This window comes from Amphiura filiformis, chromosome 12 (genome assembly GCF_039555335.1).
Source record: "Amphiura filiformis chromosome 12, Afil_fr2py, whole genome shotgun sequence".
Taxonomy (NCBI): Eukaryota; Metazoa; Echinodermata; class Ophiuroidea; order Amphilepidida; family Amphiuridae; genus Amphiura; species Amphiura filiformis.
Genome location: NC_092639.1, coordinates 3,141,910 through 3,159,205, shown reverse-complemented (window position 1 = coordinate 3,159,205; position 17,296 = coordinate 3,141,910). Strand labels below are relative to the sequence as shown.

The following is a 17,296-nucleotide window of genomic DNA, read 5'->3' as shown; positions in this document are numbered from 1 at the left end:
ACCGATCAAATTTAAAAAGCCCGTTTTTGGGGAACATTTTCGCGAATCTTGTCTGAGAAAAAACTGTTTTGTGAAATTATCGATATCTTGATAACGGGCGTTAATTTAGACATCTGAATACCTACATTATTTCTCAACATTCTGCCAATTGCTATCCCATTTGATTTTCACTCCAAATTGAAGCTAGTATTGCAAAAACAAGGTTTTTCCTCCATCAGTTCGTTCAAAATTTCAGCGCCGACATGCGTGTTTATTCTAAGAGCCATTGTGCGGACGCGATTGTAATCAAGTAATTACATCAAATTATAGTTACATATCCGCTTGAGAATAAGAAATTGCGTAAGCTGATGTATGGTCCAGTGGATAGAGCGTTGGACTGAGAATCTGTTATGAACAATTTTTGTGGGTTCGAGTCCCCATGTGGCTGAATTTTCTTTCCTTTTTTCTCTCTTTTCTCATTTTTACTTCCTTTCTTTCCTCTTTTCTTTCTCTTTTCTTTTTTTTTTTTTTTTTTCTTTTCTTTCTTCCTTTCTTTTTCTTTCTTACTTTCTTTTTCGTTCTTTTTTTCTTTCTCTCTCTCTCTTTCTTTCTCTTTTTCACTATTTCTTTATTCTTTCTTGCTCCTTTCTTTTTAGTTTTATTTGATTGATTCGCTGACTGCAGTGAATCGTGATTGATTGTTTTTCACTTTATATCTATACTAATAAAATAATAAGCGGTCTCTATCTGTCTATCTATCTATCTATCTATCTGTCTGTCTGTCTGTCCGGCTATGCGTTTCGCCGCACTTGGTCGCATCGTGCTGAAATTTGGGATATAGATAGGTATTGGGAAAAAGCATGTTGGCCATGTGGTTTTGAAGGTCATCGGAGGTCAAGGTCAAAGGTCAAAATTTCAAACTTTGTCCGATCGGGCCCAAACTTGGTGGGTGGAATCCTTGATAGGAGGGGAATAATGCGCGAAATAAAATTGAGGCCAACCGAGGTCAAAGGTCATGTAGGGGCTAAATTTAAACTTTGCCCCATTGGGCTTAAACTTGATAAGTGGAATCCTTCGTATGAGGGGAGCATGAAAAAAAATTACACCAAGGTCAAAGGTCATCTGGGGTCAAGCAGTATCGCTATCATGCCAGTGCTCTCACAGCATCAGGGCTCTCACAGCTGCAGGTGCACTAGTAATTCAGAAATTTGTAGGCCTGCTAAGTCTGTCTTTTTGAATATTCTTCCCAAATTCGATTTGCAAATAATTGCTTTTTGATATTGTTGTTGATGTTATTGTTGTACCCTATTACGGAGGGGGTCAAATTTCAAACTTTGCCCGATCGGGCTCAAACTTGGTGGGTCGAAACCTTCGTATGAGAGGAGCATGAAAAACATTATATGGAGGTCATCCGAGGTCAAAGGTCAAAGGTCATGGATTTCAAACTTTGTCCTATCGGCCTCAAACTTGGTGGGTGGAATCCTTGATACGAGGGGAATATATGCATAAAAACAAAATTGAGGCCAACCGAGGTCAAAGGTCATGTAGGGGCTAAATTTAAACTTTGCCCCATTGGGCTTAAACTTGATAAGTGGAATCCTTCGTATGAGGGGAGCATGAAAAAAATTACACCGAGGTCAAAGGTCATCTGGGGTCAAGCAGTATCGCTATCATGCCAGTGCTCTCACAGCATCAGGGCTCTCACAGCTGCAGGTGCACTAGTAATTCAGAAATTTGTAGGCCTGCTAAGTCTGTCTTTTTGAATATTCTTCCCAAATTCGATTTGCAAATAATTGCTTTTTGATATTGTTGTTGATGTTATTGTTGTACCCTATTACATTGTAATCAGGGGAATAGCAGCATTGATTTATTTCATCAAAGATATCAAGGCTATAAATTCAAAATCAACACATTTTCCAGGGCGTAGCTTGACGATGTGCCCCAATCAATTTTAAAATTTATAAAATCCTTATGAAAATTGCCGAAAATGGCTTGTACCCCTCCCCCGGCATCCGACCCGGTATGTCGCCCCTCATGTAACCCCCCGCCCGCCCCGACTCACGAGCTCCGGGCACGAGCTAAGCCAAGTTTCATGTCTTGACCGTGGATCAATATTCTATTGCAAGTAGGCCTCACGTCCCAGCACGCTTGTTCATTTTCTGCATGGCTGTTTCTGTTATGAACTTACGCCCCTCTGAAATCAAGCGCATGAAAAACTCTCGGCTAACCTTAAATGCCTGTATACTTTTTAAACACAAAATCTACATGCAAAGTAGTAAAATTGAGATAAAAGTCAGCGTTAACTTTCCGGTAGAAACGTTTTGAGTACGTCGCCATATTGAATTTTTAACACGTATTTTCCTCATTCTGAGCATGTGCAGAACGCGTCACTGCTCAACTTGTGACGTCATGGTTCATATAAAATTCATCCGCGGGGCGGCTCACAGAATTCAGGCCACATGAAAAAGTCGAATTCAATTCGACTGACTGTTTAGACCAGGAAAAGTCGCACTTCAACCACGACAAAGTCGAATTCAATTCGACTTAATGAACCTCGGGAGCATTGTTGAACAACGACTTTTGAACTCGACTTCGGTCGTACTTGAACAACGACTGTACCTGTTTAGACCTGAATTTGACTGAACTCGACTTCAAAAAAGTCGTTGTTGAAGTGCGACTTCCCTAGTCTAAACGGGGTCTAAATATCAGGCTGATCACTTGCACCTGTTAGAGTGTAATCTGCTTGTAGTGCAGGGCGATCTGTTCAAAAATTGTATCTATTGCTATGGTAGTTAATCCGATTATTACCCCGGTGGGTTCAGTCTTCACTGACAATGTGTACGCATGATGGTTCCAATTAGGGGTACTTTTCAAGAAATGTCCATGGAATTTTCGAGGACAAAATTGTTTACGATTGTCCAAATTAAGGGGTGTTTTGGAGCAAAATTGTCCTTGAAATGGAAAATAGGGTGTATTTCTAGGACTTTCGTCCGCGTTTTACCGCTACAGTTTTCTTTATTGTCCTCATTTCCCCGTGAAATAGGGGGGGGAAAATCAAAAGCGTTCTTGAAATGGTAAAAATAGGGGTATTTATTTCGGAAAAATGTCCTCGATTCCCCGTAATAATGGGGGTGAAATGAAAATGCGTCCTCAAAATGATAAAAATAGGGAGGTATTTGGGGCAAATTTTCCTTGATTTCATGAAAAATAGGGGGTAAAATCGCTGCAAATGTCCTCGATTCCCCGTGAAATAGGGGTCATTTTCAAATCCTGGAACGGTCATACGTCCTACCTTTAAATACAAACTGAACCCACCAGGATTATTACATCACTTCTACGATGAATTACTCGGATAGGAATCAATTGTCAGAATTGCAGGCATTATTTTGGCTTGAGTGGGTTGGATCATTTCATGTGCATTATAAAGTAAGAATTTTCTTTTTCTTTTCTCACATTTTTTCTGCCTCCCCCTTTACATGTATTTCTGTAAAATTTGTTGTTTTTGAAGTATCGGTAATCAAACCAGAATAAAAAAATTTAAAAAAAGAATATCTATTGAAAAAAAGTTAAATGATTTACATCAATGTCCAAAAATTTGGGACCTTATTTCCTCCCTAAATAAAAGGGACAACTTGTATGCAGAGAAAAGAGACACCTGAAGCTATCAGCTGCAGCTTGTCAATGAAACACAATCCTTAAGCAGATTTCATAGAAAAGCGTTTTGAAAAATTCATGAGAGGTAATGTATGCGTACTACTGAAAACTACAGCTAATGTAATAACATACAAACCTGACTAGTCATTGGTGTTGCAACCAGTGAATTATTTGTTTTGTTGTATCCCTGTTTCAGTAGCTGCTTCATTTGGTATTAAAAGGGGCTTGCAATTTGAGTTGATTTTGTATTATGAAGTAGTTTCTCAGTAAATGAATTTTCTAATTGCATAATTTAGATGAGCATTCACTAGGATCCACAACATGCTCATCTATCAGGTCACAGTTCTTTAACCCCAATACATTTGTATATCCATTGACTGACCTCTGAAAATTTGGGTACAAAAACTCATACTCTTCAACTTGAGGTCAAATTTTGCATTGTGATTGTTTTATATTTGAGGTTATTGAAATTGGAATGAGGCCATTGCGGTCCATAGTGATTGTGGAGATACAACAGGGCAGGATTTGTGAGAAATCCCTTTCTGTGGTCTTATCCATGTTTGGATTTGTTGATTCAAGTTGAAATGCTTTTTTCTTGCATTGAACTAGTATTTGTACATGCAAACACTGAATAATATGTACAAGTATTTGAATGTTGTAGTTTTGAGTGTATGGTCATTTGTTATCAAAAAGGAAAAGGAAATATTTAGTAGTCAAATAATGTTCATAGTGTAGAGTACGGTACTGCTACTGAATTTTGTAGCCTAAGTGGTTTTTTTTTTCAAGTACCGGTAACTAAGAACCAATATCAAGAAGATTGATCTAAGTCATTGTTTATATCGTATTTAAGTTCTAATTTCATATTAAATTTGTTTGTTCTTGCATACAGACTTCTGGGACACAGCCGGACAAGAGAGATTTAGTAGTATGCACCCATCATATTATCATCAAGCACATGCATGTATAATGGTAAGGAAGAAACACAAGAGAGTATGGTCAGGGGGGTAGCCAGGATTTATTTGAGGGGGGACTGATTTTGAAAAAGTGAACCTTTTTTGGACCTTAAACAAAATTTTGGACTTTTTTGACCAAAAGCATTTTTAAAAAGAACCTAAATATTTCACTCAATATGCCTGCAAAATTTTGGTTAATTTTGGACCTTTTTTTGACCGAAAAAGCATACAAAAAACCTTTTTTTTTCTTCTTTTTTTTCAAGTAGACCTTTTTGGCCTTTGGTGGGCAACCAGCCCTCTGCCTACACCCCTGAGTATGATGTAATCTGATTGTTATCTCTAATTAAAGCCATAATATACGATCTTGAATAAAAGATGGGATTGGTTAATTTTTTTTTTTCAAACCTGATTTTTGGCATACGTGTATTTGAAATGTTTGCACATGTCCCAACATACACCTTAAAATGGAATTTGTTGTTTATCAGGTCAGGTCAACAACAAAGCAATTTTGACATAATTGTGGACTCATATTCAGACATTTAGTTCCCCAAGGTTCGCTGTACCTAAGGTTCGCTATCACTATTTTAATTAAGGTTCGCTATCACTAATTAATTAAGGTTCGCTATCTCTGAAGTTCGCTATCACTAATTTTGATTAAGGTTCGCTATACCTAAGGTTCATTATCACTAATTTTAAATAAGGCCCACTATCTCTTATTTTAAATATGGCCCCCTATCTCTAATTTTAAATAAGGCCCACTATCTCTAATTTTAAATAAGATTCCCTATCTCTAATTTTAAATAAGATTCACTATCTCTAATCTAAAGTAAGGTCTGCTATCTCTAATTTAAATTAGATATGCATATAGCGGGCCTTATTTTAAATTAGAGATAGCAGGCTTTATTTTAAATTAGAGATAGCGAACCTTATTTTAAATTAGAGATAGTGGGCCTTATTTTGAATTAGAGACAACAAGCCTTTTTTTTTAAATTAGAGTTAGTGGATCTTATTTAAAATTAGATATAGCGGACCTTATTTAAAATAAGTTATATCGAACCTTAGAGATAGCGAATCTTAGAGATAGTGAACATTACTTATAACGAACCTTATTTCAAATTACTGATAACGAACCTTAGGGATACCGGGCTTGTTAAAATTAGAAATAGCGGGCCTTATTTAAAATTAGTGATAGCGAACCTTAGATATAGCGAACCTTCAATAAATTAGTGATAGCGAACCTTATTTAAAATTAGTGATATCGAACCTTAGAAATACCGTCTTATTTCAAATTAGTGATATCGAACCTTAGGTATAGTGGACCTTTTTTGTAATTAGTGATAGCGAACCTTAGAGATAGCGGTCCTTAGAGATAGCGAAGCGGCGCCGCATAGAGTGCAGTTGTTATGGGATACATACAGTTGTTTTATCACCGTTGCTCAAGGCATGACATGCACTCATTATGATTATATCAGGCACATGCATGTAATAGGAGGAAATCTGCTTTGTTCTCCATAATTATCTTGCATATTATGCACCCATCCCATTGTCATCAAGCCTGTGTAATTTAATGGTAAGGAAAGAGTGAAATCTTATATCTCTCCATAATTGGTATTGTAACTCCATTATTTGTAAGACATTATGCTTTTGTTGCCTGGGTTACTCATTCAGTGGATGTTTTACGGTATCCTCTGTTCTTCCATGAGGCCCATGCTAATGAGCATAATTATGCTTATGAGCATAATTATGCTAATGAGTATAATTATGCTAATGAGCATAATCAGGCATAATCAGTAAAAATCTCGGCTTTTACTAATTAGCTAATTACAAATCTGACAATGATGATTGTGATGGTAGCCTAAAGTCTCACTGTGAGAGTCAAGGATGATATGATATAACAGATACCATCCTCATATGTACCAAGAAATCTATATCACAGAAATATTACCTACAATGTAGCTTACAGTGGTTCATTGTAAAACAAGCATATCTTTCATTCATTCAGTCATGAAATCAAACTTAATGTAAAGCTAGTGGCAGCATGTATGTTTACAGTGTTCCAATCAATAATTGACAAGAATTGATGATATCGTTAATTGAGCGTAATTATTACAGCATTAAAAGCAAACAGGTGTACAATGATACTGTAGCTACATTTTCATAAAATGGTTGAATACATATTTATCTAACAATTATGGGAGAGAAGAGAGTATAAAAATTGGCTATTCTAGTTGAACTCCATACACCCCCTATGGGAGACATGACCTTAATCACCCACACAGGGAGTGTGAACTTCAAATGAGGTTACTTGAACGGGTGACTCCGTTTGAAATTACTACCCCCTGTGTGGGAGATTGCAGTCATGTCTTCCATAGGAAGTGTATGGATTTCAACTGGAATAGCCCATTTTGGAGCAGACGACACTGAATGGGTGACTCCATTTGAAATTCACACTCCCTGTGTGGGAGATTGAGGTAATGTCTTCTACAGGGGGTGTATGGATTTCAGTTGGAATAGCCCAATATACGTTTCAACCTCTTTTAAGTCTGATGTACACTCCACTTCATCGGTTGCGATGAAGATGGAGCCAGATTTTTATGATCTCTGCTAAGAAAGTCCTAGTTGCGCAGTAGATTTTGTTGAATTTTGTTTAACTTCTTCGCTTAGCATCCCGATACGGCAGCATTGTGTACAGGCTTCTGAGAAATCAAGGTTGGGTAATTTAGGGTGTCCCAATATAACTCTTAATTACAGGTACCCCTTCCTTAGTATAAATATATTGCATGGTATATATTTGATTTTCATCACGATGCTGCAATAATGGAAAGAAGCATCACATGATGTTAAGAAAATTGAGTATACAATAGATATTTTATCTGTAGCTCTTAAATTTATCTTTGCAATATTTAATAAAACCATACAATGTATTGCATCATCAGCATGAGTCTGTGATACAAGATGTATCCACATTGTGTTATAATGGACCAAAGACATTATAATTGCATTACAGCACAGGTGCTACAGTAATCCTGTAATGGGTTAGAAATATATTTTGAATCAAAACAATGACTTTGCAGATGTATAACAACTCTTTAGAAACCATGTCTCAAAGCCCCCATGCACATTAGTAAAATTGCCCACCTTTTGCGCATTATTCCCATGGATTGAGTACATTTCATTGTTTTCCCTGCTGCTTCCCCCCCATTCACCCCAAATAAACTCACTTCTGACATCATCAGACATAAAAATAGCCTAAGTCGTAAATATCTATGAATTCAACTTGAACACAGTGAAATTATTCGTGAGTATTCCCAGCATTTTTGTCAAAGTGCTCGTTCTACCGTTAGATCAAAAGAGGCCCAACACTGGAACTGAGAATGCTGCCAGTTCAAATCTTTAGAACTAAATTGCAAGTAAACATTTCTGTGAATTTTAGAGGAAATATAGTGGCATTTCAATGTAGACCTAGTAACATGTATGCTAGACTTTTCAATTAAGTCCAGATATTTAATTTGTTTCTTTGCTGATTTCTTTGTATTTAAATTTGTACAAATTACTTAAGGTTACGCATATGTTGCATTTTACTACAGTGCTACCACTAAAGTGAAACCCAATATTGTCAATTTCCAAGCCTAAGGATTGTTTAAACACCTTGTTCAATGCGGTGATGGTCACTGAATTTCTGCTGATTATAGCTCAAATCATCAGCAATGTATTCATGCAGGCGGTATAAATTGACTATATAAAATCTGTTGATCATTAATTGGGTTATTATGGAATGCTGAATCATTGAATTCAACTATTCATCACATTGAGGGCTCAGGACCAGAAGGCCCTATCAGCAATAGCTGCCAGGTGTCATATTTTAGATATGTGTACAATATAGAATGCAGACATTGTCAAAATGTACATAGGGCAGCTATTGCAAATGGCGCTTTCATGCACTAACCCCTTAACAGATGATACATAAATTGATAAATTAAAATTGATAAATTAAAAATCATTTTTTAGTTTATTTTTTCCTTTCAATTTGACTGCTTTTGAAAAAGAAATATTCAAATTAGAAAGAAATTAGCTTAGGCCTTGAAAGGAATATTCTGGAAAAAGCTTGCCTTTGTGTAGCTATACAGTTGACCATATATTCATACAAAGAACTATCAGAATTGACGTGCTTTTAAATGAAACAAAATCTTAGCATGAAATGAGAGAAGAGACAAGACAAGATAAATGACATCCTGTGAAATTATTAGAAAATGCAGTAGACGATTAAGTAACTTATTTTGCGGAGACATTTAGCTGGACTCGGAGTATGACAAGGTGATGTATATTGCTTTGTCATGTTTGCAAGAGAATTATACTGTAAGTGGACTTTTATATGTAGTACTACTTCAAGTTGCTCATTTTTATTATATTGTAAGCTTTTGGTGCCACAATAAAAAAAGAATGTGCAAAACTTGATTTACTGTAAGAATTAAATGAATGTGTCATTTTAGACATGCATATTTGCACATGTCTGTTGCATCCTATAGACTCTCTGTGCTTGCATTGTCATGGATGCGTAGCAGGAATGCTGGTGTTCGTGGCACTATCTTAAATCATTCTGACTCTAGTGTGCAACTCTATGTAGCACTTGAATGTATGAACATTTCAATACTTTCATATGTCAAAAACAAGAGCCTGGGTCAATTTAGGAGGCTACCCTCTTCTTTTTCAGAAAGCGTTGTCATGTTTATTCCATCGGCCTGCTTCACTAATACTAAAACTTGGGGGAACGATCTTGTGTTGATATTTACACAGCATGCATTGCAATTTGCAATGCAATTCTAGAAACATGATTTTTGTTTCCCACTGCCTACATACATGAAAGAAGAGGGAAAAAAACGAACAAGTTTGAAACTGATACCTATGTTTTAAATTAGTGCACGGAGGAGCTGTAATTGTTGCTGTTACTTGAAGTGTAACAAATGCGATGCAATGACACTCTAAAGCCGTGTTCAGACGGGCTTAGGGGTAGCTTTGTGTTAAGCTAACACCAAGCTACCTCTGAGGTAGCTTTGTGTTAGCGCCCGTCTGAACAAGTATCGTGTTAACCAACACGAAGCTTAACATGGACGATTTACCACAGAGAAATCTCTTTGGTAGCGCGTTAACACGAGTGGTCATTCTATGTTAGCGCCAGTATGAACAAGATTCCGTTGTAATCACTTTATGGATACAACACTTTCAATTTTGCCGCATTTTATATTTTCTTTCGCAATAAATTCACAATAAATTATCTCCGTTTCTCACCGAATGAGCATGAAAGAAACACCACAAAAGACGAAAAACTTAAACTAATCAAAAGAAGAAACAGAAGCGCTGATAAGTGTCTGGAAAGACACTAAATAGAAATTGAGTGGAGAAGAAAACAACAGCTAACCAAAAAACATGTGTAGGACATAATTGCCCTGAAATGAATCGACACTTGGCTATCGCAGAGTACGGACAGTCAGGTATATAACAAATGGCCATGTAACTTTCAGGATATTCCTATTTTTGCCATGAAGCAAACACCGACCTAAGCAGCTAACTAGGAGTGCTTAGAGTTAAAGACCATGAGGAAGGACCGTGTGGACAAGTATCCGTGTTAAGTTATGACCTTGCACTACCTCCGTATACGGTAACACGGAGGTAAGCTCCTGTGTGATCATGCCTAATATGAGATGGATGTTGGATTAAGTCTAGATACTGCCAAACTGTTCACTCTGTTGTTTATTGTGTAAGGAGTAGCATTCATATCTCATCTTACATGTACAAACAGTTGATTCAAGTGTGACAGTTAAACAGCAAATTGAAGCTTTGCAACATGTAATTTACCTTTGTTTGAAAAGCTAGAATTTAATATGCTTGACATCCACTAATTTTGCTTCATTACATCACACATTGAGACCCTGGGAATCTTAAAAGATGAGCTAAGAGCAATAATGCCCAGACAAAATCCATTTTACATACATTTCCATATATATGACAAATCAGGGTACTTGTTAGCACAGGTTCTCCTCTTTAATTAAAATTGGCAGATTTGGTTTTGATTTAGGGAAAAAGATAACATTTTCTTACATTTATGTTCACCTCTGTTCCCAATTACTCTGTTCAGGAGATTTAGTTAATAGTAAGTATTACTAGTACTATATATTAAAATTTACAGCATGTCTTCAGGATTTACATGTAGGTAAAATTCTGGGTGAAGTATTATTTAGGATAAATTTCATGAAAACTAATTGTTGATGATTTAAAAGATATATGACATGATCTGGTCCTTGAATTTGAAATTGGGGCTTTAAGAAAAAAATGGGAGTAAAAAACAATTAAATATGTAAGAAAATACACATCACATCACAAAACTTCAGAACATTAGTGCCCAGTATGCTATACCTTTGGTGCATATGATGACCTATGTTTGCATTTTTAAAAGGTAATAATTATAGTAACTCAATTTTCAAAAATGCCTCCATGGATCAGATCGAGTCACGTTATAATTCGACATTTGAAAGGCATCATGTTTTTGGCTTTTCACAGCGATTTTCGGTTCTCCAATGCGAGCTTTGGTTCTCGCTGTGATATTCCGCTCATATATTCAGCTTTTTTCTCCTTCTCAACAGGTTTTTTTTTGCAGTTACCACTGCATCAATTACAACCTAAATGTGCCTGTAATTTATTTTATGCGATGTTATGTGTTGACCATCTTTGTAATTGACCATGTTAATTTTTGTTTTGTTCTTGATTTCAGGTGTTTGATGTCACAAGAAAAGTCACATACAAAAACCTGCCTCAGTGGTATCAAGAATTACGAGAATATAGACCAGAAATACCATGTTTATGTACAGCTAATAAAATAGATGGTAAGTCTCCCTCAGCTGGTTGGGGCAGACTTGGAAATAAAGCCATATTGTACATCGCAATTTGCACCCTCAATTTTCTCTGACATTGCAAATTACTTTTCCCCTATCCTCACCATTTTCTTTTCCCCTTGTGAGGCATCACAGTCATCACAATAAACAAAATATTTTTCTTACAAAAAAAAGACACTGATGTGATTTATTTTGTCCTATCTATTTGTTTAGTTGATAACTTCATGTCTTTTAATTACAATACATACATGTATATTTCTAAAACTTTCTCAAAGACATACATGTACAACTGTTTTTCATTCTGATTTGACAGATCAAACATAAGATTGATCTAACTGAGGTGTTTATGAAATAGGCCCCAGGTTCCTCAAATTAACTTGCAGAGAACATCCCCCATGCTCTATACTAATATTTTGATCTATTTTGGTAAAGATCTGCTCAAATCCAATCAATATTTACCCACAGTCACTTGTCTTTGTGTCAGCCTCTGACAATGGTCAATATTTTGCATTATTGAATTGTTACTCTTTTAGAAATCAGAACTTCCCTTATTTTCTGATGGAAAAACTGGGGCATTATATACATTTTAATAACATTCAAACATATTTGTGAAAACTTGCTGCAAAACATTCCACATACTATATTAGTATATCTTGATGTAAAAATGTTTGCCAAAAATATTGTACAAAAACATTTTGACAATATTTTTAAAATATTAGTATTCCATGAAAAATGTGTTCATGAATTAAAATTATTATAAGCCAACATTTAAATATTATTGAAAAATGTTGACCAAAACCAAAACACATTTTAACACCACATTGGTAACAATGTTGGAAATGGTAAAGATGCAAGCATACTTGCTAATGTTGAATAGGCATGTTTTAGGAATAAGAGTAGAACAAATTTGTCCCAACTGTATCAAATTGAAGAGCTATCAAATTCAATACATACATCAATTCCTCTTAAAATCAAATGAATTATCAGTCGGGGCAACTTCTCAAGATGAGGATGAATCAGCAAAGAAATAAGCAGTTTCTTGTATGGAAAATTTCTATTTTCATTTTTTAGACCATTGTGCAATCACTATTATCCACTCTATAGTCTGCATTGTCATGATCATCTCAAAATATCATCTCAAAATATAATGGTAATGCACATGTAATGGCACACTTGAAGTTGATCATTGGGAAAATGTCACTTATGAAAGCCTTGAATCAGCTATTGAAAATGTCAGTATTCACATGGGGCTGTTCCATTTGAAATCCATACACCCCCAATGGCCCCTATGGAAGACAGTACCGTAATCTTCTACACAGGGGTTGGGACTTTCAAATGGGGTTACCTGAATGGATGACTCCATTTGAAATCTACAACCCCCGTGGAGGAGATTAAGGGCATGTTTTCCATACAGGGTGTATGGATTTTAACTGGAATAGCCCATAGTAGGATAGTACTGAATATAAAATGAAAGTCCTTAAAAATATGACACTGGTTCTTGCAGCCACAAGTCTATAATTGTTCATCTTATAATTGGCAAAGACTCATAACATCATACATGTAGACTGATAAATAGATTCATGATGCAGTACACACAGTTGGGTGCCACATTTGCGCTAGTTGCGCTTTGCGTAACCTTTGATGGATGTATGTTCATGCAAATTTACTTCATTGTTAGTTGGGACTTTATTGAGGCATGTAGCAATAAAAACCGAATAATTAGAGGTTAATAACTGCGCATCACTTATTTGGAGGGCATTGTAAAAATCTAAACATTTCACCTTTGGAATTGACGGATATTTCAAGGTCCAAAGCAAAATGTGTAGATTTTTCACAATGCCCTCCAAATAACTGATGCGCAGTTATTAACTTCATTTACTTAAATTACACTGTAATCAAAGTACTTCAGACTTAGACTTTCATGTGGTATTTTAGTACACCCATGGGCATTACAATCATGCAAAGAGTAGAAATTCAAGAAAAATTGAGGGGCGTCACTGTGAAGCAAATCAAGCTTTTTGCTTTAAGCTTGAGTATTACAAAGGTTTTTGCGTGCAATGCTTACCCAGGGAGTGCTTATGAAGGATCACTACGCCGGGGGGGCAGAGGATTTTCACATATTTTCGAACAAAAATGTTGCATCTTCCCTTGATTCCTCCATTCCTTGTATATAATTTCATGTTCCCCCTCCAATATTAAGGTCAAACTGTCATGTCTCCTCTCCCAAGTAAATCAAAATATTTATGTCTCCCCTAAAATCCCCCCGTAAATAGTGCCTCCCCCCCTCTTAGCTTAGCTTAGTGGTTTTGATACAAGGTCTTGCACACAAAACTCAAACAACCATGCACTTTGAATGGAAGTTTGCCAGGTGCATAGCAAAATAATGTGCAATCAATTTCTCTTAAGATCAAATGAATTCTCAGTTATCATATTACCAATAGATATTTGTGAGATTTCCATGGGTAGGTGAATCATCAAATGTTACAAATTCTTGCGAATCTATTTTTTTTAAATGTTTGTAAGATTTGATTCAATAATCGCATTGAATTTAACCCCTGCAGTTGTATAATTGCCGACATTGCAGTGTGTGGTTAAAATTGCATAATAGTGGGATGAAATCTTTGAATAAAACATTTGTATAACATAGTGGTTAAGGTTAAATGCAATTGATTTTCAAGGCTTGATTCCAGAGGGGCGTAAGTTAATAATGGAAACAGCCATGCAGAAAAGAATGAACTCATCACACGTACAAATAGTGTATCAATCTGAACTAGGGCCACGGACAAACCGCGGCTCGTGTGTTGCAGGGATACGGAAGGGGCGACCAAGATAGGACCATATGGGCTGATGGGGGGGGGGGGTGATTGTGGGCAGCCGTTTTCGGCAATTTTCCTTTGGATTTTCTAAATTTTCAATTTTAAAATTATCCTGGATGATATCTGTCGTGAAATAAATCCATGCTTCTATAGGCTATAGGCCTAGTATGCCTATTTATACCCTGATTATGCAATATATAGGCCTACAACAATAACTACAACAACAGTAACAAAACCAACAACCAATATTTTGTTAATCTAATTTGTAAAAATATATTCATAGGCGCGCCTATTAGACTAGTATAGCCTAAAAATTCCTGAATTATATAATGAAAAAACCGGGCAAAAACAATCAATCGCTGCAGTCAGAAAGAAAAGAAACTAACAAGAAAAAAGAAAAAGTGAGAGAAAAATAAAATAAAATAGATGGAATGGATTATTATTAAGCTACTTGCATGTTCATGCATTATGCACTATGTGCGGGGAGAGCCTCGAACTGGCAGCATACATGAATGGGAATTGAACTAGTCATAACGTTCTGTGTAAGGTTACATAATTCTTCCTTTCATGTATGCTGCCAGTTCGAGGCTCTCCCCGCACATAGTGCATAATGGCGGAACCGCAAGTAGCTTAATAGGGACTCGAACATGTACTAAAGTTTTCCAGCTCACGAACGTGAGTCCAGCGCGCTAACCGATTGAGCTACTGAGTGACCTGTGAAATCGATTGATCTCAAACTGACTATTATCATGATTAATATGGAATAGTGCATACCAGGCTCTTATGATAAACAATCTCATCACCGCTGTAAATGTCGGAGGTATCGATGGCGAAAAACCTCGACTTTTGCAAAAGTAGCTTAAATTTGGAGTGAAATTCAAATGGTAAAGGAATCGACATACTTTTGAGAAATAATGTAGGCAGTTAGAAATCAAAATTAACGTTCCATAATCCAGATATCGATTTGTAACAAAACAGTGTTTTGTGGTACAAGATTCTCGAAAATTGTTCCCAAAAACGTGCTAATAAAATTTAATCGGTACTGTATTTGGTTCTTCCCCATGGCAACATTATTTCTTTTTTAGGTCGATTTGTAGTACAATACAAATAAGAGGAAAACAATCACTCGGCGTGATTTTATACGGAGCTAATATTTGAAAAAACTGCATGGAACGATATTTGATCTTGTGAACATGGTGCGTAAAAATGATTTAAACGAAGGATTTTCAAACGGATTCTAAAAATTTGTATAAACACACAAAAATAATGTTAAGATACATCCACGCACCAATATTTGACTCACTGCGATATTTGATTGCTGAGAAAACGCGGTTTTAGAGAACAACTTTATACGCCTTTTATACGCTTTTTTATATCGTTTCTTCGTGTAACCTTAATGCAGTAGAACACACTAATGTTCTTAAAGTTCACATAATCTAAGTTTAATGACTTTGAAGCCTGGAGCTACATCCTGATACAATGTACATGTATAAAGCAGGCAGAACAAAACATTTTGTAAGATCATTTCATAAATAAAATCATTTAAACATGAATCCTACGTTACAGCTCCAGGTTAATAAGATTAATAGTGTAACATTAAAGGGATGTACCGTAAACGTTCGCCTAATGGCGCTTTTGGATTCTTAGAAATATGAGAGCGCCATCCTTGTAAAATCTCAACAGCATTAAGGATACGTGTATGTTAAATTGAGCAACCTGGACATAATGCCTCAGAAAAAAATATCGTGACATGACCCAATACTTAAGGTCACTAGGTTAGTTGCTAGAGTAGCAACTGTTTTGGGGTTTCTTCAGGTATTCTTTCTCAAAGTGTCATTGGACTTAATTTGTAAATCGATTCATACGTTATACCTTATTTTGGTAAATCTTTTTATAACATTGTAATTTCTTCATATTTTTTAATATTCTTCACTTCAAAATTACACCCTTCTATTGTCTGACCCGTTAGCTCAGTCGGTAGAGGGTGCGCCTTGAATGGTGAATGGTACTTGTTCGAATCTTGATTTCTGCCCCCACTTTTATGTGAAGAAGGGTCAAGAAATGTTTTGGATTTTGTCCCCATTTTACTTAAAAGAATATTGTGAATTTTTTAATTTAATTTTAATTTTTTTTCTTTTTTAGATAAATAGGTACTGCGTAACAAACGGCAACAAAACCCGCTGACAAAATTTGCTCCACCTGCTAAGTACCTATCAATGCGTGATATATTCCACTACATTTAACAGTTAAATGACCTTTGAAAAATAGAACGGCCTCAATGTTTCAAATTGTGTAACTACATTACTTTATTCATTTATGCATTATAAATGATCAGCTATTTTTTCTTTTCTTAAAAGGATCGAACTCAAGTAGATCAGATCATATAACTATCAGACCACGAAGTAGTTACGCAACTCCGTGATGGTATCGGAACCAAGCACTGTTTATATGGCGATCATTACGATCACGCTATTTTGGTATGCCTTTTTTTGTGTACTGATTGTTTCGATCGTGGTTCATTACTTAAGCGCGTCATCCCGTTGACATAGTAACATTACGTAACTTCGATACCGGGCTTCGATACTGAATAGTTGCTGAGTGCACATAATATGGAAAGCCATTGGGGTATTGTGTGCCTTCCAAAGCGCTTTATAACATAAAGTTCTCATTGAGCGTGTTTATAGTGAGCCAGATTATGCGGTATTTAGTTGGACTGCCACGCTGTCTATATTTGTTTATGTTTTTCTAACCATTGCAAATCTAGACTGCGCGGTAGTTTAGCTAAATAACGGAAATACTGTCTAACTATAAAAACGTTCATTGTGTTGTGGATTCCTAGCCAAAAAAAAATAAAAAATATAGAGGCCTTGCGTTTATCGATTGGCTCCAAACAAAAGATTTGGACCGGTTTCTTCCCGTAATCATGGCACAGTGCAGTCCATTCAATCAAATGTTGTCATCAACCTATTTGATCGTAGTGCATTTTGTTATGTGTGTGAGACGAACT

General features: G+C 36.1%; 2 protein-coding genes across 2 annotated transcripts in view; one reads left to right on the top strand and one right to left on the bottom strand.

The window, feature by feature from the left end:
• Window positions 1–17,296, bottom strand: part of LOC140165660 (UDP-glucuronosyltransferase 2A1-like) — a 455,852-nt gene that overhangs the window by 118,787 nt on the left and 319,769 nt on the right. The window lies entirely within an intron of this gene.
• Window positions 1–17,296, top strand: part of LOC140165663 (rab-like protein 2A) — a 47,037-nt gene that overhangs the window by 23,294 nt on the left and 6,447 nt on the right. Inside the window, exons 4-5 of the mRNA XM_072188960.1 lie at window positions 4,523–4,602; window positions 11,353–11,464. Coding sequence (XP_072045061.1) covers window positions 4,523–4,602; window positions 11,353–11,464 — 192 coding nt within the window. The remainder of the gene's footprint in view (window positions 1–4,522; window positions 4,603–11,352; window positions 11,465–17,296) is intronic.